At 43.2% G+C, this 27,320-nt stretch overlaps 2 protein-coding genes across 4 annotated transcripts in view; one reads left to right on the plus strand and one right to left on the minus strand.

Moving 5' to 3' along the window:
- FAM185A (family with sequence similarity 185 member A) overlaps positions 1-21,503 on the minus strand; it is a 75,013-nt gene extending 53,510 nt beyond the window's left edge. For 2 of the 3 annotated variants that reach the window (XM_070071211.1, XM_002712099.5), the window contains exons 1-4: positions 20,878-21,503; positions 17,497-17,606; positions 13,585-13,677; positions 5,421-5,559 (exon numbers count right to left, since the gene is read on the minus strand). In XM_070071211.1, the coding sequence (XP_069927312.1) occupies positions 5,421-5,559; positions 13,585-13,677; positions 17,497-17,606; positions 20,878-21,265 (730 nt within the window). In that variant the 5' untranslated portion in view covers positions 21,266-21,503. The remainder of the gene's footprint in view (positions 1-5,420; positions 5,560-13,584; positions 13,678-17,496; positions 17,607-20,877) is intronic. The other variant, XM_070071212.1, reaches the window with a different exon arrangement.
- A 106-nt stretch (positions 21,504-21,609) lies between these two features.
- The window catches only part of CCDC146 (coiled-coil domain containing 146), a 206,088-nt gene continuing 200,377 nt past the window's right edge, over positions 21,610-27,320 (plus strand). The window contains exon 1 of the mRNA XM_002712021.5: positions 21,610-21,870. The gene's annotated coding sequence lies outside the window, so the exon portion shown is untranslated. The remainder of the gene's footprint in view (positions 21,871-27,320) is intronic.

Raw genomic sequence — 27,320 nt, forward strand, 5'->3', positions numbered from 1 at the left:
TTGGAAAAGTAAGTAAACAGCAAACTATGATAGAACCATGGAGTGCTGGTCTATTGCATGCCTTATACTGCAGGAGCCTGTGAAGAATTTCAAGAAGGGTAACAGTATAAGAAGATGATATTTTCAGAGGGTTGATCTAGTTTGAGGCAGTGAGCACGCTCATATTCAGAATTCTCTTTATTGCTTCTACCTCCTGAACACTTAAAGATGGAGCAGACCTCTGCTATTTGTAACTTTAATTATTACTAAAGAACTATGGTATAGCTTTCTGGTCAGTCATTTAGCTAGTAAATCCAATTATCTACTCAGGAAGGCAATGGAACCTTATTGGATTATCCTAGTCTTTCATAAACTCAGTAAAAGTGTACTAGTCTTTAATAAAAATATAGCCTTTCGCAAAAAGTCAATCATAAATGCTTGTGATGAAAGTCAGGAGGTCTCAAGAAAATACTGACCCTCAAAACTAAAACACAGAAGTTGTAGAATCATAAAGAACAAGAATTAATCTATTTAATAGTGAGACCTATAGATGAGACAACATCCCCCTTAAATGCTGGTCTTGGCCGGCGCTGTGGCTCAATAGTCTAATCCTCTGCCTGTAGTGCTGGCACCCCAGGTTCTAGTCCCAGTCGGGGTGTCAGATTCTGTCCCAGTTGCCCCTCTTCCAGTCCAGCTCTCTGCTGTGGCCTGGGAATGCAGTGGGGGATGGCCCAAGTCGTTGGGCCCTGCACTCGCATGGGAGACCAGGAGAAGCACCTGGCTCCTGGCTTCGGATCAGCGCGGTGCACTGGTCGCAGAGTGCCAGCTGCAGCAGCCATTGAGGGGGTGAACCAATGGGAAAAAAAGGAAGACCTTTCTCTCTGTCTCTTTCTCTCTCACTGTCCACTCTGCCTGTCAAAATTAAAAAAAAAAAATGCTGGTCTTCTGTATGGTCAAAGCACAAGGAACAAAAAACTATAGAAACAGAATATTAGTAAATATGGTTAGAAGAATATTTCAAATTATTTTTTATTAACATTAAATAAAGCAGTAAAAAAAAGTATATATTTTCAAGTCACACAAAAATTAACTTAAACAAAAATATTTCAAAGTCATCAGAATATACAAACTGGATCTCTTGCATCAAATATTTTGTGAAATGAGGTAGAGCATTTAAAAGTATACAATTCAATAAAATGGACAATATTAGCAAAATTTTCTATATTGTACTTTCACCTATTTCATCTTCAATCACTTAAAATAACAAACAATTCAACTATTTTAGGAGGAGCAGATTTTAGTGAAAGCTTTTTCCAATAAAATGGATGTAATATTGTCCTCTAATAACTACATATGCTCACACTACTCTCAAGTTACATGATTTTTCCAGAAATTCTAGTATTTGACAAATACACAGTTTTTCCTATCTTGCAACCCTTCATTCTAGCATGGTCAGGGTGGTGAAAAAAAGGAGCAATCAAATTAAAGATAAACATTGGTTTATATTTCTTCACTAAAAGAACTATGATTATGGTTAAAACAGCACAAAAAAAAGAAATGAATATTTTGGAGGTCCTTTGTATACACCACATTTGTTTTGCACCCAAACAAACTTATCTTTTAATTCCATTTCCACCAATCTTTCAGTGCCTGTATACTCTCAATTCAGTCATTACACATTTGCTATCACACAATCTCCCGCCTACCTACTAGCACAAGGACTAAAAATACATACAATCAGTAACATTCACTACAAAGACAATCATTGTATCACATTTGTGTAAAAATGAGTTTTTACAACACTGTATGTTGGATATTTTTTAGCTCTACCTGGAAAAAAAAAATCAGGTCTTAAGCCTCACTTAAGAAAAAAGAAGCCAAACTAAATAAATGCAGGTCTTAGAATGCATAGATTCTCAAAGTTTGTTTTCAGTAAGTCAGATGTTTAGAAGTACTAACATATTTTCCTGTAAAAACAAGCCTTAAGATTCCCAAGCCAGTTGGTTTAAATACAACCAAAATATGTACCTAACAAAGAATTCACTGACCTATGAATTTGGGAAGGTCTTGGGAGACTTCACTACCAACCAAAATCCCGGGAGTGAGAACACAAGGACTTTCTTTCACAAGGCATGCCTCTAGGCTACCAGGATATGGAGCTGAACTATTACTTGCCCTTCTATACCTATCCCACCCTAAAACCCCAAACTCTAAAAGGATGGAGATAGAAGTGACACGGGAGAGGCTGGCGCCCCGGCTCACTAGGCTAATCCTCCACCTTGCGGCACCAGCACACCGGGTTCTAGTCCCGGTCGGGGCACCGGATTCTGTCCCGGTTGCCCCTCTTCCAGGCCAGCTCTCTGCTGTGGCCAGGGAGTGCAGTGGAGGATGGCCCAAGTCCTTGGGCCCTGCACCCCATGGGAGACCAGGATAAGCACCTGGCTCCTGCCATCGGATCAGCGCGGGGCGCTGGCCGCAGCGCACCGGCCGCGGTGGCCATTGGAGGGTGAACCAACGGCAAAGGAAGACCTTTCTCTCTGTCTCTCTCTCTCACTGTCCACTCTGCCTGTCAAAAAATTAAAAAAAAAAATAAAAAATAAAAAAAAAGAAGTGACACGGGAGAGTACGGCAAGAAACTTAGGCCTGTCAGAAGGCACATCTGAAAAACTGCCAAAGCACTGGAAGGTGACTAAGGAATGCAGAGGTGTGTCCTTTGTTATTTCTCTCTCATATTTACTGAAAAACCCAAAGCAGAGTAAGAGCCATGGACTGGATGGAGACAGTAGGGCTGAACAACACGGGGGCTTCCCTGCAGTTGCAACTTAGTCAAGTTTTCCCTACTATTCCTTCCTACTGCCATGCAAGTTTTACTGAAGGAGCTGTGAGAAACAGGCAAGGGTGCATTGCATTAGGGTGGGCTTAAAAATGGCAGCACTTCAGATACGGAGGGAGGTAGCCTCCCAATGAGAAAGGTAGTGGCTCAGAAAATAAGGAAGAAAGGTCAAGCAATCTTTTCACTAACCCGAGTTATTTAAGGATAGGTATCACGTCCTGTCCAGCTTTGAACCCATTGCTGCCTGAAAATCTAGCACACAGCAGGCTGTCAATCAATATGTTGAATGAATGAATACATACATCTGTAGTGGATTCTGTGATCCATCATCAGACCCAGTTTCCTAACTGAAGGGCTATTTTCCTAGCTGTTGGGGACACTGCTAGCACACGGTCCTCAGATGTTAGCCCTTTGGCAATTGCCTTAGCTGAAGAGAGCCCGAGTTCATCCCGCTTCCTGGGGCAGCATCCATCTACAACTAGGGACATAAAAGTCCAGCTTTCCTCACCCCAGCATGAGATGACTGAGAGACCATCCTAGTTTCAGAGCACAGCCTTAGAGCTGTTGAAACTCTATCACAGTCCAACTTGTCCCATGGAAGTTGGGCTACCTTCCTTCAGCTGGCCTTGGTCCCAAGAGGCTTCTCTCATACATATGCTATACTCAGACTTCCATCTCAGAGTTACAGAGAGGCAGAGACAGAAAGAGAGAGAGAGACTGATCTTCCATCCACTGGTTCATACCCTGGATGGCTGCAACAGCCAGGGTTGAGCCAGGCCGAAGCCAGGAGTCAGGAGTTTCATTCCAGTCTCCCACTTGGATGCAGGGACCCAAGCACTTGGCCTATTTTCCACTGCTTTCTTAGGCACATTAGAAGGGAACTGGATTGGAAGTGGTGCAGCCGGGTCTTGAACCAGCACCCATATGAGTTGCCAGCACTGTAGGTGGTGGCTTAACATGTTATCTGACAGGGCTGACCCTAAGAGTCCAGGTTTAAATCACCTACAGGAATGTATCCGACTTCATATGAAAGATCAGCAAATATTACAAAGTTTCACAAAAGCTAAGAAGTAAACTCTCTTATCTCTAACAATCTGCTTCTATTTCAGCTACTTAATCACAAGACCTAGAATACTTTCAGGGCGGCCTCAAAAAAGTACACCTGCTTTACTGCCACAGACACAATTAACAATGAACTGTACTAAATTCAATTCTTGTCAAACTTACAAGAAATTAAATATCAATGAGTGTACAGCAAACATGATATAAAGCACCACAGAAAAAAGAACTGTTTTTCCTATGGGTGTTGATCAACATCTGACTTGACAAGCAATTGTTTTTCTATTAAATGCTACTCAGTACTTTTATTTATGATTAACATAGTTAGGAATGCAATGCTTATGAAAGTTGTTTTTGAAATATCAAGAGTTACAAATTACCAGAACTACTTAATGCACAACTAAATAAAAAATATAAATGAGTAAGTAACAAAACCATGTGCTTTATCTGGGTACAGATCCATTTATGTACTCAAGCTATTTTGGGCTCAAATAATACCTTAATCTTACAAGAAGAGTTGAGGCTTAATGATTATATTGAGGCTCAAAATTATTTCAGATATATAAGTATTCAATTTTTAAGACATTTTTTAAAAAGTAGAAGACCACTTACCAATTTGCTACCAAAAGAAACCACGCTTTCTGAGACCACCTAATAATTTATGCTCACTGCTAAAAATCTGGGGGGTTTGCCAAAGTATACAGGTACCAATATTCAGCTTTACTATAGAAGTGAAATGAGTGGACTAGGCACAGAAAAAGTTCACATCACGCTTCCCAGAAAATGACCCAAAAGGCATGTAGCAGATGGGTGTGTCCTGTACTTCCTGCCAGGATAAGCGATTCTTAATTCTGTGTGTACATGTTTCAGAAGACATTCCTGGACTTGCATCACCACCCTGCGGAAAGTTAAGAAGCAGGCTGGGTGATGTGATGCTGAACACCACCACACTCCTTGCTGTGTCTCCTCACCAGCATGCTGTCCTCATTCCTCTCAAGAACACAAACGTTAACTGAGTAACTTTGCTAAAAAGGCATGTTTTGGCACTCACTGAGGATATTTAGTCAAAGAAAATTGAAAATGACAGGGAGCTAAGAGGACCTGTGCCATGACAAATGCACCTAAAGCATTTTCACTCCGATTAGGATCACTGAGTTGCCATAATTAGATTCCACCCAAATGTTTCATTAATTTAATTCTTAGCTTTCCTACCGCAACATAAAGACAACCATTCAGAACCTATCTTTATATAACACTGCTTTTACAGCATATATTTCCTTGCTGTTCATTTCTTGTTAGAAGGAAATGCATTACAAATCAGAACTATTAACTTTATGTGTAACAGCATAATCTTCAATCACTTGCCAAAATAAAATTAAATTAGTTTATGAGTCACTTTATTTTTATATTTTTTCAAAGATGGCTAGTCTGCAATTAATTATTTAGAAGGCCAGTTTCCTGATCCTTCTTCAGCTACAGAGAAAGAGCCAGCTGGTAACGTTTATGCGACATGGAAGGTCTGAGAGGTACAAGGCCTTTGTCAGCTTACCATGAATGCTTCCTAAGGCAATATCGCCAGCAGCAGAAGACAGAAACGACGACTCTGTGTAGAGATACTTGGCTTTCAGTAACCCATCTTCAGTAGAAATATTCACAGAACTTCCCTGCAGTTTATCTACGGTCACAGTCTAGGAAGAGAAAGACTCTACTCAGTTCATAATAAAACAAAAACTGCTTAAAAGCCGAAGAGTAGGACAACCTACCACACTGACAACCTATGGCTTCCCCAGATGACAAAATTATGTAGAATGTGGAATAGTACCACCACACCTATTTACTTAGGTCTTCTTTAAGATCTCTTAATCATGTTCTGTAATTTCTATATAAAATTCTTCATCATCTTGCCTTAGATTTATCCCTACTAGGTATTTTAAGTGCTATCAACAAAGGATTTAAAAATTTTTTTTTTTTTTTTTTTACAGGCAGAGTGGACAGTGAGAGAGAGAGAGAGAGAGAGAGAGAGAGAAAGGTCTTCCTTTGCCATTGGTTCACCCTCCAATGGCCGCCACGGCTGGTGCGCTGCGGCCCCAGGACACCGCGCTGATCCGAAGCCAGGAGCCAGGTGCTTATCCTGGTCTCCGGTGGGGTGCAGGGCCCAAGGACTTGGGCCATCCTCCACTGCACTCCCTGGCCACAGCAGAGAGCTGGCCTGGAAGAGGGGCAACTGGGACAGAATCCGGCGCCCTGACCGGGACTAGAACCCGGTGTGCTGGCACCACTAGGCAGAGGATTAGCCTATTGAGCCACGGCGCCAGCTTCATTTGATCTTAATTGACCTTTTTGTCTGAACTTAAATGCACAAACTCACTAAACTCACTAATTCTGATAATTTACCTATATTTTTACATTTTCTTTCTTTTTTTCTTCTTCTTTTCTCTGGAAAGGCATTGAGATACAGAGAGGGAGAGCGAGAAAGTGGAGTGTACATGTATTTCCATTTGTGGGTTCACTGCCCCATGGCCTGCAATGGCCAGGACTGGGCTGGACTGACGCCAGGAGGGAAAAACTCAATCCAGGGACCTATTCACTTGAGCCATCACCCCTGCCTCCCAGGGTTTGCACTGAGAGGAAGCTGGAGTTGGAAGCCAGAGCCAGGTATAGAATCCAGATACTCTAATACAGGTCATGGGCATCTTAAATGGAATCTTAACTGCGGGTCTAAATGCCTGCACCATTTATATGTTTTTTTTTAAAAATTTCTAAGCATGTACTTACATTGTCTTCAAGAGTAGCTCATTCCCTCCCTTCCAATCTTTGTTTCAGTGCTGTTTTTCCTGAGTGTTGTTTTTTTCCTTTCTTTCTTTTTCCTACCTTACCATAGGGCTCAGGCCTCCAATTCAATGATGGATTGGAGCTAATACAAACTGTGGGATAGCAAGCACTCCTGTCTTATTCCTGTTGTCAGAGGGAATGCTTACATTTCATCATTATATATCATTATATACTTATAATGATGAAATGTAAGCATTCTCTCTGACTATATATATATATATATATGTATGTATTTGAGAGGCAGAGAAATGAGGCAGGGGGCAGACAAAGAAAAAGACAGACAGAGCTCCCATTTGCTGACTCCCCAGATGTCCCAAGTTGCTACGGCTGAAGCCAGGAGTCAGGAACTCAATCTAGGTCTCCCATGTGGGTGGCAGGGGTGCAAGCAATCCAACCATCACCTGCTACTCCCTAGGCTTGCATTAGCAGGGAGCTAGAATTGTGAATGCAGCCAGGACTTGAACCCAGGCACTCCAATAGGGAATGTAGGAGTCCCAGCATGTTCACTACAGATATTGTTCAGAAATCTTTTACAGATAAAGGAAGTTCCCTTCTACTGCATATTTCTTTTATTGGTGCTGCTATTTAAATAACTAATGGTTCTGAATTTGAGCACATAATTTATTAGATTATGTTGAGCTACCATGATTTTCCTCCTTCAGCATGTTAACACAGTTATTATTTCTAGAACTTTTCCACTTTACGTCTAAACAAGTAGTAACAGGCAGGTGTTTGGCCTAGTGGTTAAGACACTGGGTTTGATGCCCAGCTCTGGCTCCTGACTCCAGCTTCCTGCTAGTACAGACCCTGGGAAGCAGTGATATACTTGGATCCCTGCCACTGGTGTGGGAGACCTGGACTGAGTTCCAGACTTCCGGCTTCCATCATTGGCTTAGCCAACCCTTGGCACTTGTGGGCACTTAGAGGATATGAGTGCTCTCTCTGTGTCTCAAATAAACAAATAAGGTAGTAGCTTTCCACTGAACAAAAAGAAGGGAATTTTTTTATTTATCACTAAACTTAATAGTGTAAAACGTTATCTAGTTAAGGGTCTAAATCATCTTTAGAGTATTTTAAGTAACTGTTTTATAAACATAAAGTGAATATTGATATCAAATGGTTGATATAAAACTGAATCAGCAGGAAGCCTTACCACAGTTTTACTCAGGACAAAGTTAAGTAGTAAATTGGGATGTTTAAAGAAACAGCATTTTTTTTCCTGTATGTATGTATCTATGATAAAGTTTCATTTATATACTAGGCACAGTAAGAGCTTAACAATAACAAAAAATAGAATGGTTATGGACACATACTGTAATAAAAGGTATATGAATGTAAATAAATAAAAAAACATTGAGTTGTTGTGGCACAGTGGATTAAGCCAGCATCCCATATTAGAGTAGTGGTTTGATCCAGCTTTCTGCCAATAAGCTTGGAAAAGCAGCAGAAGATGGGCCCCTGCCAACCATGTGAGACCCAATGGAGTTCCAAACTGCTGGCTTCAGCCTGGCCCAGCCCCGGCCATTGAGGCCATTTGGGGAGTGAACCAGCCGATGGAGGATCTCTCTCTAACTCTGCCACCTGCTGTGTTGGCATCCCATATGAGCACTGGTTCAAGTCCCAGCTGTTCCACTTCCAATCCAACTCTCTGCTAATGGCCTGGGAAAGCAGAAAATGGCCCAAGTCGTTGGGCCCCTGCACCCATGTGGAAGACCCAGAAGAAGCTCCTGGTTCCTGGCTTTGAATTGGCCCAGCTTCAGCTGTTGCAGCCATTTAGGGAGTAAACCAGTGGATGGAAGAGTTTCTCTCTCTCTCTCTCTCTCTCTTTCTCTTTTTCTACCTCTATGTAGCTCTGCCTTTCAAATAAATAATTCCTTTAAAAAAATGAATTAAACAGCAAAGCTGTTTTTCAGCACACCGACATTAGTGTCATCCACTCCTATCTTGTTCTTCCAAAACTCTTACAAGTTCCAAAGGTTCCCTAATAAGAATGGAGTTTCAAGAGTCTGAAAATATTAGAAGACAAATAAAAATAAGTATCCAGAAGTTCTTAGAGGAAGTAAATGAGTTACCTTCCCTTTGCATTTCAAATATGCAACTTTCTTTGCTAATGGATTTTTATTAGGTACACAATATCCAGTCACTCACTTCTTTGTTTTTTTAAGATTTATTTATTTGAAAGGCAGAATTATAAAGAGGAAGAGTTAGAGGCAGAGGCAGAGAGGCAGAGAGAGGGAGAGAGAGAGAGAGAGAGACAGTCTTCCATCTGCTGGTTCACTCCCCAAATGGCCAAAAAGGACAGAGCTGTGCTGACCCAAAGCCAGGAGCCACGAGCTTCTTCCAGGTCTCCCATGCAGATGCAGGGGCCCAAGGACTTGGGCCATCTTCCACTGTTTTTCCAGGCCATAGCAGAGAGCTGGATTGGAAGTGGAGCAGCCAGGAACTTAAGCACTGCCTATATGCAATGCTGGCACTGCAGGTGGCAGCTTTACTCACTATGCCACAGCACCAGCCCCCATTCACTCACTTCTACTACAGTTTCTTTTAAGCTAATTATGGATTCATAGGATTTTTTACATTAAATTTAGTTTCAAGAAATTTGTCAAATATGGATATTTTATCTGTATTTTGATTAGTGAGAATATGGGGCTGGCGCTGTGGCACAGCAGATTAAAGCCCTGGCCTGAAGCGCTGGCATCCCATATGGGCACTGGTTCTAGTTCTGGCTGTTCCACTTCTGATCCAGATCTCTGCTATGGCCTGGGAAAGCAATAGAAGGTGACTCAATTGCTTGGGCCCCTGCACCCACATGGGAGACCTGGAAGAAGCTCCTGGCTCCTGGCTTCGGATTAGCTCAGCTCCAATTGGGGAGTGAACCAGCAGATGGAGGACCTCTTTCTCTCTCTCTCTCTCTCTGCCTCTCCTCTCTCTGTGTAACTCTTTCAAATAAATAAATAAATCTTAAAAAAAAAAAGAATACTAAAACTTAAAAGTCGCATAAATAAAAATGTTATGGCTTAGAGTGCACATTGGATCATCTTGTTGAGTAAGCAAAGCAAATACTGCCGTCCCTGCTTTCTGAGTAACGAAGCAGTCTCGGCTGGGCACCTGGAGCAGCAGTTAGCACTTGGCAGGCCTGAATCCTAGGTGGGAGTGGCGGGCTCTACTCCAGCTTCCTGCTATGGGCACTCTGGGAGGCAGCAGGTGATGACTCAAGTACTTGGATCCTGGGAGGCCTGGGTTAGGTTTCCAGCTCCTGGCTTTGGCCTGGCCCAGCCCCAGCTACTGTGGGCATTTGGGAAATGAATCAGTAGATGGGAAATCTCTTACCAGCCGTCTTTCTGCCTTTCAAATGCATTTTTTTTTTAACTGAAACTGCGTCTTGGGTAATTGGTTGGCAGATCTAGGAGTGGCCATGCTCCCCTCCTGTGATCGCTTTACCTTTGTCAGCAGCAGCCGCAGCAGAGGCAGTCACGTGCCAGCCATTCTGTAAGTATTTTATTAGCTCATCTAACCCTCACGGAACTCTCTAAGTCCATTACTATTACCCTAATTTTCAGAAAACTGAGGCCCACAGAAGTTAAGTGACTTGTCTGAAGTTATATAGCCCAGGAAATGGTAAAGCCAGGATTCAAACAGCAGTAGTACGGCGTGATTCTGTGTTCTTCAGCTCACCAGGCTGCCTCTCAAATACCCAAAGCATGTGTTTATGAAAGCTGTATATGAACAGGCAACATCTTTTATGGGTTTAAAAAATCACTAACTTAGAGATGTGCTTTAAAAATTAACTATATATATATATGTATATTTGTGAAAATATATATCACAAATAGAAAAAAACATATAGACCGATTCTTTAATATATCACAAAACCCAATCAGGCAAGAAACAAAATAGTATAATAGGAAGTAGGAATAACTAACTATGCAGTAAACCATGAAAGTTAAAATAAATACATATATACATAATAACGAGTGCAAAACAGTGGCTAAAACATTCAGTGTATCAAATAATTAAGAGGTGTTTTAAAATCTTTGATACTTATATTTGAACACACATCCGTGATATCCTGGTTACTTAGATCATTTCAGATAATGTTAGCATGAAAGGACAGAGTTTGAAAGAGGTGCAGAGTTGCCCAGTTTCTCTCCTGCAGCTCTGGGACCACAGCAATCTGAGAGGTAAAACTCAATGCTATCTTAAATGGGCTGCCCTAAGAGGCTACACAGTGTCTTTAAACACTTCTCTGGTTTAATTTAAAGGACAAATTTAAATATTGGTTTAAAGAGCCTACAACAAGTTCTTTTTTTTTTTTTTTTAAAGATTTGTTTACTTATTTGAAAGTCAGAGTTACAGAGAGAGAGGAAGCAACACAAAAATAAAGAAAGCTTCCATTTGCTGATTCACTCCCCAGATAGCTGCAATGGCCCGGGCTGGGCCAGGCTTAAGCCAGGAGCCACGAGCTTCATCTGAGTCTCCCATGGGTAGCTGGGGCCCAAACACAGAGGCCATCTACTGCTGATTTTCCCAGGCCATTAGCAGAGATCTGGATCAGAAGTGGTATAGCTGAGACATGAACCAGCATCCACATGGGCTGCATCACAAGCAGCAAATTACCCAGTATGCCACAGTGCTAGCCCTGAGCTTCCCACAGGTTTTAAGACAAAGGTGAAAGGCCGGCGCCGCGGCTCACTAGGCTAATCCTCCGCCTAGCGGCGCCGGCACACCGGGTTCTAGTCCCGGTCGGGGTGCCGGATTCTGTCCCGGTTGCCCCTCTTCCAGGCCAGCTCTCTGCTGTGGCCAGGGAGTGCAGTGGAGGATGGCCCAGGTGCTTGGGCCCTGCACCCCATGGGAGACCAGGAAAAGCACCTGGCTCCTGGCTCCTGCCATCGGATCAGCGCGGTGCGCCGGCCACAGCGCGCCAGCCGCGGCGGCCATTGGAGGGTGAACCAACGGCAAAGGAAGACCTTTCTCTCTGTCTCTCTCTCTCACTGTCCACTCTGCCTGTCAAAAAAAAAAAAAAAAAAAAAAAAAAAAAGACAAAGGTGATGAAAAACAAAATGGTGACAGTAGAAACAATTAGTGTTATAACATACCTTGCTTAATTATGCCAGCAGAAACCTATCTACAAGGCACGGGATACAGTGTGGGGCACAGCAGGTTAAGCTGGCACCTGTGATGCTGGCATCTCATGAGTGCCAGTTTCAGTTCTGGCTGCTCTACCTCTCATCCAGCTCCCTGCTACTGCACCTAGGAAGGCAGCGGAAGATGGCTGAAATGTTCGGGCCCCGCTACCCACGTGGAAGACCAGGATGGAGTTCCTGGCTCCTGGCACTGTTATGCCCACGTTGGGTGTGAAGCAGCAGAAGGATGATCTCTCTCTTTCTCTAGCTCTCTCTCTGTGTAACTCTACCTTTCAAATAAATAAATAAATCTTAAAAAAAATAAATAAAAGATATGACAATGGTATCTCCTTAATTATCTGAGGATAAAGCTGACTACAGAATTTTACAAACTTAAAAGACATCTGCAAATTGTGTAAGCATAAAATAAGATTTTGCTCAAAGACTTAAAACACTATTGTTCACATTTTTATTTTTTTAATATTTATTTATTAATTTGAGAGGTAGAGCTACAGAGAGAGGGAGAAACAGAGAATAAGGTCTTCCATCCACTTCCATCTTACTTTGGGAAGTAAGGTCTTTCACTCTCCAAATAGCCACAAGGCTGGAGCTGAGCTGATGCAAAGCCAGGATCCAGGAGCTTCCTCTAGGTCTCTCACATGGGTGCAGGGGCCCATGCACTTTGGCTATCTTTCACTGCTTTCTCAGGTCATCAGCAAAGAGCTGGATCAGAAGAGAAGCAGCCGGGACACGAGCCAGTGCCCATATGGAATACTGGCACCGCAGGTGGAGGCCTAACATATCACACCACAGCGCCGGGCCCTATTGATCACATTTTAAAAACTGATATTTGGACTGGGTATTTGGCCCAGTGGTTAAAACAGCCACATCCCACATTGGAGAGTGTAGGTTTGATATTTGGCTCCAACTCCAGATTCCAGCTCCCCACCAGTGTAGACCCAAGGAGGCAGGAGGAGGTGGTGACTCAAGCAGTTCATTTTCTCCTGATTAAGTTCCCAGCTCCCAGCTTCACCTAAGCCCAGCCTCAGCCATTGCAGGCCCTAAGGAAGTAACCTAGCAGATGGGAGCTCTCTCCCTGTCTGTTTCTGTCTCTCAAATAAACAAGTTGTTTTAAAATTATTTTTTAATAAAAAATTATTTTTAAAAAAACCTGACAGTTTATATACCAAGAAGTATACCTTTACCCTGAATACTATGCTAAATTACAGAGTGCAAAAAAGAAGTTGATTCAAAAATATAAACTATCTTCCTGTAACAATGCAAAATCGAGAAAGCTTTTGGAGAACAGTGAAGCTATCTAATGGTGCCATCTTGTGGAGAATACTAAAGAAAGCTGAGTTTTTAAACTTCTCCATATATTTGGCCAAGCTAAACTAAACGGGCTTGGCAAATATTTAAGTAAACCTAACACTTAAATGCCTAACCCCGATACTGGTGGTTTTATTTAATGAGCTATTTTAATCTATAATCATAAAAATAAAAACCTCCTCAGAATTAACTATTATTTAAGTTTTAATAGATTTTAGATATGGAACTAAATAACTGTCAAAGGTATTCAACCACAAACTAAAATTTAAATTATATAATATCTAATCATCTCAATTCCAAATCTGAGCTTGCTAATGAATAAAAATATATTAAAAAGGCAAATTCGTTCAACAAATTCTCTAGAACCTGCCCACTGCAGAAGCCAACTGAAAGTAAAATTGCAATATCTAAAGAAAGTTTCAATCTTACACTTTTATCTGACGTATGAATATTTATATTCCCGTAGACGGTTCCCAGACACATCACTTTGCCTCCTTTTGTTTGGACATGTAATTTTTGACTCTGAAAGATAAAGACAGAAATACATATAGAGAAGAAGTGAGAGTAAGTTTGACTTCTGCTCAGGAAACACTTCCACTGTTTCATTTTGAACAATAATAGAGCAGTACAGGAAGAGTCAGGAGTAAAGCAGAAACTCCTGGGTTAGAGTAATGACATCAACAGGAAAGGGATGACAGCTGCTGCTAAAGAGATTAATATGCCACCTGGCTCAGTGAGAAAGCAAACACACGTGTTTCCGGTAGCTTCAATAATGAAGGGATTGAAAATCAAATATCACTGTGACCAGCTAGTGACACTTAAGGATGATAGCATTAATAATTGTCACTATTCATCATCATTGTTAACATCATCATTAACAACAACACTTAGAAAACTACCAAATCTAAACTAACAGTTAGGATTAAGCTCTGTGGGATTCCAAAGCCCGCGCTCACAAGGCTGGAGGGGTCTGAAGGAGGACAGATGACAGAGTAACAGCCCAGTGTCCAGGCGCAGCACAGCCCAGACGCAGGAACTAAGGGAATATGTCTCCAGGCACAAATACTACAGAAGTCACAGGCCCGTCAGCCTCCTCCTGCGACAAAAAGATACATGTGTGCACGGCTTGATTTTACATTTGGCAATTGTGAGCAGACACTGCTGCTGGCCCAGATGGGTAGATGGGCCCATAACAAACACCACATTTTCCAGCTTCCTGTAGCTCTTGGGTTCTTACTGATGGAATGTAAGTGGAACACTAGTGTCATTGCCTGGATGTTGCTTTTAGAAGAACCCATGGGCTTTCCCAATGCCTGCCCCCTTCCAGCACATGGGTGCAGACCACAAGGCTTAAGAGAGGCAGAGCCGAAGATGGAAGGAGCCGGGAGTCACCGCTTGGAAAAGAGCTCCTCACACACCAGAACACAAGTGAAAAATAAACTCATTGTCCATGAGCTACTTTGAAGAGTAGTTTGGGGCTGGTGTTGTGGAGTAGAGGGTAGAGCTGCCGCCTTCGACACTGGCATCCCATATAGACGCTGGTTCGTGTGTCAGCTGCTCTGCTTCTGCTCTAGCTCTCTGCTAATGCACCTGGTAAGCAGCAGAGGCTGGCCCAAGTACTTGGGCATCTGCACCCACGTGGGAGATCCAGATGAGGCTCCTGGCTCCTGGCTTTGTCCTGGCCCAGCCCTGGCTGATATGGCCATTTGGGGAGTGAACCAGCGGATGAAAGATCTCTCTCTCTCTCTCTCCCTTCCTCTCTCTGTGTAACTCTTATAATTAGATAAATCTTAAAAATAATCATTTACTTTCCATTAACTACTGCATATGCCGTCAGTTTTGCTATATGATAAAGAACACTAGATAAACAGCAGGAGCTGCAGAGGATGAAAAGTAACAAAAGCAAATTCATCACCATCATGACTAACAACTGCAAAGAAATGTCTAAAGATGGAAGATAAAAAATTCAGAACAACCATGTAGCTCCTGGTTGTTTCACTTAGGTGGAAATATAGAAAACCTTAGATAAAGCAGTCATGGAATCTGTTTCAAAAACTTAGTGAAAAAGCAAAATGAATCCTTCTTAAGGTTAACTCCTTCATGTCTATAGAGATACGAGTCTGATGTCAAATTATAGTTAATACTCTTATACTCTTTGTCAGGCAAATAATGAACTTTACGAAAGACTGCTTCCAAAGCAACTGCTGTTTTAAATCAAGAGATCTTAATCAAGCTTATATAAGTTTCTTTTTTTCTTTTTTAATTACTTGTTTATTTGAAAGGGAGAATTACAGAATGAGAGGGAGTGACGGAGAACTTCCATCTGCTGGTTCACCCCCTCAGTGGCCACAACAGCCAGGGCAGGCACAGGCCAAAGCCAGGAGTCAGGACCTCCTTCCGGGTTTCCCATGTGAGTGGAAAAGATCCAACCCCTTGGGCCATCTTTCACTGCTTTCTCAGGCCATTAGCAGGGAGCTGGATTGGAAGTATAACAACCAGGACATTAACCAGCACCCATATGGGATGGCAGCATTGCAGGTCGTGCCTCCACCTGGTACACCACAACGCCAGCACCAAGCTTATATGAATTTCTAAAGACTCTGTGAAACTTATACAACTGTAATATTTACAAGTATATTTTTTTCTAAATGGACAATCATCAGATTTTCCAAGCAGTTTAAGGTTCAAAAATATTGAGTTACAAGTTATAAATAAATAAATACTTATTTTAAAAAAGCAAACAAACAAAAGAATGACGGAGTTGCCTAGAACAGTGGTTTGCGACTGCAGGTGATTTGATTCCCCCACAGCACATGTGGTGGTGGCTGGAGACATATTTCCTTGTCACAACTAAGGCATGCACAACTGGCATCTTGATGGAAGGGGCCAGATATGGTGCTAAAACTACTCAACGCTACTGAGCACAGCCCCCCCACCCCATGAAAGAATTATCTGGCCTAGAATGTCAGTAGTGCTAGGGCTGAGAACCTGTTTTTTATTTTTATGTGCATAATGGCAAAACAGAAGAAAACTGACAAAGATCTTTCAGAATTGTCAGAGGAATCAAAAGATGAATGCAAAGAGATGGTGGCAACAGCAGATTCTAATTCTGTGAAATTGGAGATCTCAAGGACAGCAGGCTACATGAATTTCCTGAAAACTTGAGTGTCAATGTGGAACAGTATGTTTTTAAGGGCAAAAAAGAACTATAGTATTCTCAGTCAATTGGTCATCCAACATGAAGACTTCATTGTATAATCTTTTATGACAACCACCTGAGCCAACCTGTTTTGCTAAAAGGACATGTAACAGTATTCTCAACTCTTTAGGATGTTGTGACTGAATGTATTTGAAATGGTGGATATATGTATACTAAATTGATCTTCTGTATATAAAGATAATTGAAAATGAATCTTGATGTGAATGGAATGGGAGAGGGAGCAGAAGAGGGGAGGGTTGTGGGTGGGAGGGAAGTTAGGGGGGGGAAGCCATTGTAATCCATAAACTGTAATTTGGAAATTTATATTTACTAAATAGAAGTTAAAAAAAAATGGTGATATATGGACAGATACCAAAGGCAGGTAGTCAAAGTGAATGAAAGAAGACAAATGATACAGAAATTATAAAGGCATCAAATTAACCATCCTAGTCAGTGCTTGTAAATCTCCAAATGAAAGTGTTTTGTACTATAAAGAAAAGATTACCGACTTCTCAACAAAATTACACGCTATTGAAGTTCACAAAATTATTATCTTTTGGCTATGCAACTGCAAAATGTACTGGGAGTGATGATAAGCAAGAACCCATCAAAACTGTATCTCAAGTCATTTATACATGAGACAAACTTAATTTTAAGAAAACTGAATATAAAAACATGAAATGTATAATGAGACGATATCATGTGTTGTTTTGTACAAGTAGCTCCCTAAACCTTAAGTAATGAGCTAATTGGTACATTTAAAATGTGAGAAGGTAACTTAGTATTTTAAGCACACTTACAGTGTTAAAATACTTTTCCTTAGTCTTCAATAAACAGAAGAAAATCACTCATGAAAACTAAAATTTCTTTAGTGTGATCTTAAAATACTAAGAATGTGCTATTCATTTCACTGTATACTCTGAAATAAAATCTAAAAGAAATACGAGGTGAAACCCTCATCGTCGCTGCAACCTATACTTTCAAAACAAGTAATTTCAAGGCAAATTTTTTGCAAGGAATTTCTGAGTTGAATAAATGATTACATTCTGAAAAACAGAATAATTTCTTTTGTTTGATAATAACTACAGCATATAGTTCATTTTTTAAAAAATATTGAAACAAAATTAGAAAAATATGTATACCTTAACAGATTGTAAGATGCTACTGCCCTGGTCGGTTTGGATTTCGCAATGATCACACTCAATATTTTGGACTTTTACACAGCCAGACCCAGATGACTTGATATTCAAATCTAGAAGTGAGAAAAGACAAGTTAGGACTGTGCTTACTGAGGCCAGAACATTCAGCACCCTCTAGGAACTCAGCTCCTCAGTATGTCTCTAACGTTACTGAATCCTGGAGACAACACAGTTGTTAGCATGCTCTCTGCAGGCGAGGGGTCCCCACCATGATAGCAGCATCAAATGCAGTGGCCTCTCTGCCAGCTGTTGGAACTAGAGCAGCTACTTCTGTCAGCCTAGGTCATCTAAAGAGAGAAACTAACACAGATGGGAAGGAGGGGAGACTGCAATCCTTCCAGGTATGCCTGTGGAAGATCATAGAAGCCTCTTCCCCACTAGGAAAACCACACACACGTATGAATTAAGAATTGGTCAACTTAACCAGTCATTATGGTCAATCAGAAAGATTTAAAGATTTGTTTCCAAACTGAACCCAAATTAAAAGCATAGAGGTGGGGCCGGTGCTGTGGGATAGAGGGTAAAGCAGCTGCCTATGGTTCCAGCATCCCATATGGGCACCAGTTCAAGTCCCGGCTACTTCATTTCCCATCCAGCTCTCTGCTGTGGCCTGGGAAAGCAGTAAAAGATGGCCCAGGTCCTTGTTCCCCTGCACCCGTTTGGGAGACCTGCAAGAAGCTCCTGGCTCCTCTCTTCAGATTGGTGCAGCTCTAGTCGTTGCGGCCATCTGGGAAGTGAACCAGCAGATGGAAGACCTCTCTCTTTCTCTCTCTCTCTAACTCTGACTTTCAAGTAAATAAGTAAATCTTTAAAAAAAAAAGTATAGGGGTATTGCAGGAGTAGCCAGGATCATTACATATAATCATGACATAGGTTTTCAAATCCTACCTCTAATCTTTCATACCTAAAAAGCGAGAATAGGCCAGCGCCGCAGCTCACTAGGCTAATCTTCCACCTGCGGCGCTGGCACCCCGGGATTCTAGTCCCAGTCGGGGCGCCAGATTCTGTCCTGGTTGCTCCTCTTCCAGTCCAGCTCTCTGCTGTGGCCCGGGAAGGCAGTGGAGGATGGCCCAAGTGCTTGGGCCCTGCACCTGAATGGGAGACCAGGAGGAAGCACCTGGCTCCTGGCTTCGGATCGGCGCAGTGCGCCGGCCGCAACACGCCAGCTGTAGCAGCCACTTGGGGGATGAACCAATGGAAAAAGGAAGACCTTTCTCTCTCTCTCTCTCTCTCTCTCACTAACTCTGCCTGTCCAAAAAAAAAAAAAAAAAAAGCAAGAATATTACAATATACCTATATCACAAGGTATTTGACGTAAAGAAAATACCAACAACTTCAAGAAACCTCAAATTACATAGTATTAAAACCACAAAATTGTGGTGTTGGCAGAAAATTTGAAAAAAAAAATAAAAAGAGCACTGGTCAAAACTGTGATTGGGCCGGCGCCGTGGCTCAATAGGCTAATCCTCCACCTTGCGGCGCCGGCACACCGGGTTCTAGTCCCGGTCGGGGCGCCGGATTCTGTCCCGGTTGCCCCTCTTCCAGGCCAGCTCTCTGCTATGGCCAGGGAGTGCAGTGGAGGATGGCCCAGGTGCTTGGGCCCTGCACCCCATGGGAGACCAGGAAAAGCACCTGGCTCCTGGCTCCTGCCATCGGATCAGCGCGGTGCGCCCGGCTGCAGCGGCGGCCATTGGAGGGTGAACCAACGGCAAAAGGAAGACCTTTCTCTCTCTGTCTCTCTCTCTCACTGTCCACTCTGCCTGTCAAAAAAAAAAAAAAAAACTGTGATTGGCTACCAATTTAATCAACTTCCAGTTTGTACTTGGCAGTTTCTATAATGCCTCATTAACAGCAGTATTTGGGTTGAGATTCAGCTATAGCATATGAAAAGACAATTTTGCCCCACATAATCATGGATGCAACTAAAACTATAAAATGCATTACTCAGCTAAGTAGTGTTAAACAACAGACGGTTTGCTCTAAGGGAGCACCAACAGATATGTTGAGATGGAAACAGATTCTAAAGATAGTGTATCCTCCCTAGGCAAGTAGAAAGTTGAGGCTGGACACTGAGAGGCAGTAATGCCACTCTTACCCATTCACTGAAACAGGCAATAGACAAACTGGAAGTATGAAGAAAATAGTTACGTTGATCAGAGGGCCAGTGGAATAGACACAGAGAAACAGTAAATTAGAAGTGGGGTTCTGGCCCTAAAAAGAGGGGGCAATCAAGAATGAGGCTTGGAATTATTCCCATTTTGGAAATATTCCATTTTCATCTATGCTGTCACAAATTTTACTTATCTCCAACTCAGTACTCAGTTACTGTGTACTACTGGTGAATCTTCCTCCCCAGCCCAGACTGCTAAACTTTGAGGGCAGGGAATGGCATTCATCTAAGCTGGTTAAAAGAATAAGCAATCAAACATTGTGGTTGAGCAGCCTCCAGCCAGTTCAAACTGCAGCCCTGCCACTTTCTATCTAAAAGACAGTAGTAATGTTTGCCGACCAATCCCCACTGGGGTCTAAGTTCCATGAAGCCATGGTTTGTTTTTTTTTTCTATTTGTTCATCCACAATAAATTCTTCTTTAATGTGACTTCCTACATCTCAGTTTCCTTATGTGGAACGGTGACAGTAACAGCATATGCTTTACAGTGCAACTGTAAGGACTGGACATGATTATCTGAGAGATGCTGAATGCTGTTGGGAGGATCATCAGTATCCACCAGGCTCAGGAAGAACGGCAGCTTGGGAGTGCTTCCGGGCCGTGTGTACACAGCGGCTGGGCGCTGGAAACCAAAACATCTGATAGGCCTTATCGCCGTTTCTAAAGCTTCCTGGGCAGACTTCCATTGCTACTCATTAAGAGCTCACTTAGGCTAAAAACTAGGGAGACGTTATCAGCAAGCGGGGTGCCTATCTGAAACCAAGTATGTGGTCCAGGCAATACAGGACACATCCACTAGACAGAGTTGTCGGGGACAAACCCCAAGCTGTGAGCAAGGGGAAAGGGGTGCCGCGTGATAGAACCCCAACCTTGAAAAACAACCCAGTCTGCTAGTGACCAAAAACAGGCGCCACAAATGTATTTGATTTCTACTACTCCAAATCATGTTTCCATTCAACGTATAAAATTTTCTAAGTGGGAGCCTAATTCTTAAACACTACTGGGAAACTCAGAGTGGAACAGAAGGAGTGGTCTGCGGATTAGGTTAGGAAGTCAGGTACAAGGGAGCCGATGAAAAATGCATGCTGGCCCCTTGGAAGAAGTTCGCCCTGCGCGCCCGGGGCCCCAAAGCCGCTTCCACTTCAATTCACTTGCCGAACTTGAGGGGCACGTTCACTTCCACCGACGCCCCGGGGTCGAGGGTGTCGGCCACGATGGCCAGCTCCTCCAGGGCCTCGTCGTACTTGACCCGCAGCCCGGCCAGGCCCTGCGCGCCGCCCTCCGCGCCGCACACGGCCACCAGCACGCGGTCCCCATCCGGGTAGACCAGGGGGTCCAGGGGCCTCACGGCCAGGTGGCAAGGGAGCCGCGCCCGCAGCCGACCGAACGGGCTCACCAGCAGCGTCCACTCCTTCAGAGGCCGGCGCGGGCTCCCACCTGAGCAGTAAGGCCTGGCCTGGCTCGCCCAAGCCCAGAGCCCACCGCCTCCTGCCCACGCTCGGAGCCCGTACAGCGGCAGGTGGCGCAAGCAGACGGCGGACATGGCGCGTCCCCCTCGCGCTCTCTCAGAACGCCTCAGTCACACTTGTCACGGCCAATCGACTTGGCCGCTGGGCCGCCTCTCGTCCAAGAGAAGACGTCTGAGATGGTTTCGCTGAAGCAGTCGCGCAAACTGGCTCGCTTGGCTGCGCGACTTTGAAACCTCAGCCGCAAAACTGAAGCGGCATGTTGGAATTTCAAAACTCAGTGTCAACTCTGACCGGAACTCCCGGCGTACCCCCGCCCCTTTCGCCAAGGCCGACGGGACAAGTAGTTCTCAAGGAGCCAGACGTCAAAGGGTTATGGCGAAGAGAAAACTACAAATCCCAGGAGGCAACGCGCAGAGGCGAAAGGACAGGAAGACTCGGCTGGGAGAGGCGCGCCCGTTGCTTCTAGTCCATTGGCCACTGGAAAGGCGAATCATTTGCATAAAAATCCAAATAGCCAATGGAAAAAGCGGAAGAGGCAAGGTTGGGAAGGCTGTGTGGTTACCTTGGATACCGAGGACGCTACTTGTTTGTATAGGTGGAGTTTTGGCGTGAAACTCAGGAGGTCAAAACCCGAAAGGAAAGCTTGGCGCCTAAATAAGGATCAAGACCGAGGGAAGGGGTAAGAAACCGCCCTTTAAAGATTAGAACAAAGTAGGAGTCCCCTAGCGGTGGAGAATTACTTGGCAAGAGAATAAAGAGCCAGGCTGGTGCTTTTCTGGAAGGAACTCCCTTGGCTGTGTGTGACCTCCAAGGCTTTAGGAGCCCTTTGAGCCCTTTGTGCGGACGAGAATACATCCCGAAGGATTTGTGAGCAGGTCTAGGGAGAGAACGGATGGGAACTTGGCGCACGGTCTACAAAACTGCAGTGTAGAGTACTTTGTTTTTGTTTGGAGGATAGCAGTGATTCCAAGTTACCAAGAAAAATCTGACACAGCAGAACCCTGGGAGCAGCACGGATCTGGCTGACTGCAAGTGGTCCTCAATCTTAGGGTGAAAATGTGTTTTAAAAAAATGCACATGGTGCAGTCTTGGGCTCTGGGGCTCGGATTGTGTCCCTCCCTGGCTCTACCCCTGGTTTATCTGTGTCTTCCGGGCCCGCTGTTCAGTTTTCAAATTTGAAAATTCTTATATTGTATTATCCTATGGGCAGTAAAAATAATGAAGAAGCAAATAATTTAATTTCCTCCTTTTCTGCCTGGTCTATCTCTTTCTGTGCCCCTACCTCATCCTACAACTTATTCTCCAAATTCTTTGGCCAAGACAACAGCCAACAGTGACGTTTGATAAAATCCAAGTGCTGAAACCGAAGGCTTTAAAAGGTTAATCCCTCCGCCAGGTGCACAGCCTAGAATTCCAGCGAGATGCATCGATAAACAGTGTACTAAAGTCCTCAAATTCCATGTCATAGCTTCATTGCTAGCCATTACTGTTTTAAAATCTTCTCGAGTTATCTTTGCTTCTTTTATGTTCTGTTAGTCCTTCTTGGTCAAGGCCACAGCCTACTTCTCCTCTTTTTCCTCCTCCTCCTCTTGGTGAAACCTCGTGATGGGTGCAATCTTTTAGGTTCAGCAAGGGCCCACTGAATGAATACCGATTCAGTCCTTGGCTCTGTGTTTCATGTCATCATAATTGTTCAGACTAATCTTTCAAGCTATCTGTGCTGTATGATCGCTAAGTATATTTAGATTAAATATAAAACCCTTAATAATTCGGCGTATGTGGTAATTTTTCTTTTTCCAAGACAAACTAAATTAATGAAATTGGCAACTGAACCATCATTGTCATCGGGTGTAATCATGATTTTACTATTTTCAAGTATATAATGCTAAATAAAAATGGAATGGAAATGGAGAGAATGATTGACATTAAGATTGATGTGAAACACTAAAAAGTGATTAAAACTTAAGGCAAGTCAAATGAGTATCACGTCTGTCCACCTGTCCGTAGTGACTAATGAACAGTGTGTCTTCTGTGTGTCTGACATTATAGTTTTCAGAACGTGTTCCTGTGCTTCCTCTCACTGTGTCCTCAGAAGTGCTTCCTGCTGAGCAGGCCCATTGTTTATTCTTCTTACATAACAGGTGAGGAAACAGATTTGAAACGTTAAGATTAGGAGATTAGAAGAGTCGACCCCAGGGCTGGCACTGTGGCGGAGCAGGTAAAAAGCTGCCATCTGCAGTGCCGACATCCCATATGGGCACTGGTTCGTATCCTGGCTGCTCTACTTCCTGTCCAGCTCTCTGCTGTGGCCTGGGAAAGCAGTGGAAGATGGCCCAAGTGCTTGGGCCCCTGCACCCATGTGGGAGACGAGGAAGAAGCTCCTGGCTCCCGGCTTTGGATCGGCACAGCTCCAGCCATTGTGGCCAAATGGGGAGTGAACCAGCAGATGGAAGACCTCTCTCTCTCTGCCTCTCCTTCTCTATTTGTGTAACTCTGGCTTTCAAATAAATAAATAAATTTGAAAAAAAAAGTAGACCATTTTCTGACTCTACCAAAAAGTCTCTCTTTAAAAAAAAAAAAAAAACACAAGATTTTATTCATTTATTTGAGAAGTACAGTTACAGACAGAGAGAGGGAGAGGCAGCCAAAAAGGTCTTCCATCTGCTAGTTCACTCCCCAAATGGCTACAATGGTCAGAGCTGGGCCAGTCCGAAGCCAGGAGCCAAGAGCTTCTTCAGGGTCTCCCACGTGGGTGCAGGGCCCAAGGCTTTGGGCCATCTTCTACTGCTTTCCCAGGCCAAAGCAGAGAGCTGGATCAGAAGTGGAGCAGCCATGTGAGATGCTAGCACTGCAGGTGGAGACTTAGCCTACTACTCCACAGCGCCAGCCCCAAGAAAGTCCTTCTACAAATATTTTTCTGACACCTTTGAAGAAAAAAGTTCACCTCCTAGAGATTCAAATATAACTTTTCTTCCTTATCTATATAAATATCTATAGATATTTTTACCTACTCAGGTAAAAGAGTGATTTCCGTAGTCAAAGGCATATCTTTCTGATGGAAGTGTGAGTTAGTGCAATTTAGCAATAGGCATGAAAAGCCTTGAAAATGTGTGATCCAGAGCCCAGCAACTGCACTTATCGGGATGTAAGTATGAAATCAGGAATCTTCGTTGAATCTCATATTATTTATTTATTAAAGATTTATTTATTTATTTGAGAGACAGTTACAGAGAGAGAGGTCTTCCATCCACTGGTTCACTCCCCAAATGGCTGCAATGACCAGCGCTGGGCTAATCCGAAGCCAGGAGCCAGGGGCTTTTTCTGAGTCTCCCACGTGCGTGCAGGAACCCAAGCATTTGGGCCATCTTCTACTGTTTTCCCAGGCCAAGCAGAGAGCTGGATCCGGAGTGGAGCAGCCAGGACTCAAACCAGCCCCGATATGCGATGCCAGCAATGCACCAGCCCCTATAGGACTATTTTAATAGTCAGTAAGCATCAACTGAAGTGCTCTCAAATAAGATGGTAGCACATAAATTAGTATACATCTGGATTAGTATGAAACAATTTAAGAATTGTACTTTGGGGACCGGCGCTGTGGTGCAGCGGGTTAAAGCCCCGGCCTGAAGCACTGGCATCCCATATGGGTACCTGTTCTAGTCCCAGCTGCTCCTCTTCTGATCCAGCTCTCTGCTATGACCTGGGATAGCAATAGAAGATGGCCCAAGTCCTTGGGCCCCTGATCTGCATGGGAGACCCAGAGGAAGCTCCTGGCTCCTGGCTTCGGATCGACGTAGCTCTGGCCGTTGTGGCCAAATAGGGAGTGAACCAGTGGATGGAAGACCTCTCTCTCTCTGCCTCTCCTTCTCTCTCTTATAACTCTGACTTTCAAATAAATAAATCTTAAAAAAAAAAAAAAAAAAAAACCTGAGTCAGCCTGACAGGCACCAAGACAATCACGCTGGAGTGGTAAAAAAGAGTGAGTATTTGTTGGAAGGCACAGAGAAAGGACCCTGGGAGCTAGCATTTAACTCTTGGGCTCCCAGAGGGGCTGGGGGTAAAAGTTATTACAGACTGAAGCTGGGATTGGGAGGTGCATGTTTAGCTCACGTCCAGGGCTGTGGTTGGTCTACAGTGCTTGGCCCTCCTTTGATTGGCCAAGGACATTGTGTTCTTTTGGCACTCTTGATAATGGTAAAGTGGGCTCCTGTCAATCAGGTTGGGGCTTAGAGACTGGGGCTCCTTCTGGAAAAACCCCCAAAGACGAGGCCTAACAACAGGCTGTTCTGTGCAGGAGCAATAAGTGGCCTTGTGAGTCTGGTGAGCAGGGACCCTGTAGGGCTGATGGCACAGCTTCCTCAATTCAGTGAATTAAACTTAGTGAGAGGGTGATTTAGGAAAGAAACTGAGCTAAGGGAGGGAGATGGAGAAGCCGAGGGTTATTAGGGCTTGATAGTGTCTAGCATCTGAATCAAAGGCCTTGTAGAAGGGCTCAATTTCAAACATAAATCATAATAAGAAAAAAAGTTGGTAAGTCTTTCCTAGCATACGTTGTTTCATGAGACTGACTCAAATAATGAACCGGGTGGAAGATTCCAGTATTTTATTTAATGATTTGTGTAATAATGTTCATGGACAGCAGAGGGCGTGAGAGAGTTTTCAGAAGAAAATGGAACTGAAACAAAGGCGTCGTTAATTCACCTTAAGTGAGGAAAGCTGTAGAATTTGTTAACTTCGTAAAGAGAAACGCGTCTTATGACACCTATTCGTATGATCTATTAATAAAGGCAGTAACCTAAACTAGTAACTAACGGTGCTATGGAGTATTTAGTGAATACGTAGGTAGTCCCATTTGAAGTCTGTATGCCAATCTTCAGAGACCGTTTAACTTCCCTCTTCCTGGTCTGTATGGCTTGTATTTCCGCTTTAGTGTTGTTGCACTGGCCCATCCCCTGCACTGCAGTACTTAGTGGAGCAGTGTCTTAGTCACCATTCTATGGGGGAAAGCACTTGGTATTTTACTTTAAAGTTAGTTGCTAATTTTTCACAGGTGCCTTTTATTACTAGGGTCATTTCTAGTTGCATTTTGTCCATTGCTTTTTTTCTGTTATCTATTGAGATGATCGTAGAACTTTTCTTCTTTAATTTATTAGCATGGTGTATTACAACGATTGATTTTCAAATGTTAAAGCACATTTCATTGCCTTACATTATAATGTATATTATATATATCCCTTATAGTAACTTTTCTATTTATTGCTAGATTCAATTTGCTAATATTTGGTGAAGATTTTTCATTTTACATTCATGAGCAATGTTATGCTAAAGTTTTCTTTTATGCCTTTTTCTGATTTTTGGTATCAGGGTAAAATTAGGGGGCAGTGTTTATCTTCTGGAAGGCTTGTAGAGAATTGGTGTTGCGGTCTGGTTTTATTTATCCTCCTCAAACGTTAATGTGCTTTATCTGAAGTCTTCAGTCTGTAAATCTGCCCCTCGTCCCCAGTCTTTCTGTTCTGCTTCTGGAGCTCCTACTCACACACATGTATAAATTTCTAATTCTATCATCGATGTCTCAACTGCATTTGCCTGATTCACACCTTCTGAATCATTTCCTCAAGTCTGTGTTCTAATTCACTAATTCTGTACTTGTCTTTGCTAATCAAGTGTTTAGCATCTGCATTGCGTTGTCAAAAAATATTTATTTATTTGAGAAACATGAGAGGCAGAGAAAGAGACAGATGGACAGAGGTCTCTGATCCACTGGTTCGGTCCCCAAATACCTGCAATGCCCAGGCTAACGCCAGGAGGCAGGAACTCAATCCAGGTCTCCCATGTGGACAGCAGGGACTCAACTGCTTGAGCCACTGTTGCTGCCCTCCAAGGTGTGTGTTAGCAGGATCAGGAATCAGAAGCAGAGACAGAATTCTACCCAGGGACTCTGATATGGATGTGGGCACCCCAGCTGTGCACCAAATGCCTGCCCCTCTGCAAGGACTTTTTCATCCCAATGACTATATATATATTTTTTAAGATTTACTTGGCTCTTTTACAAATCTGCTTTCTTTGATTTTAAACAGCCCTTTTTATATATTGTGGCCTCTGTATGTTCTCTTGCTTCTTGATTTATTTTAA

This window comes from Oryctolagus cuniculus, chromosome 3 (genome assembly GCF_964237555.1).
Source record: "Oryctolagus cuniculus chromosome 3, mOryCun1.1, whole genome shotgun sequence".
Lineage (NCBI taxonomy): Eukaryota > Metazoa > Chordata > Mammalia > Lagomorpha > Leporidae > Oryctolagus > Oryctolagus cuniculus.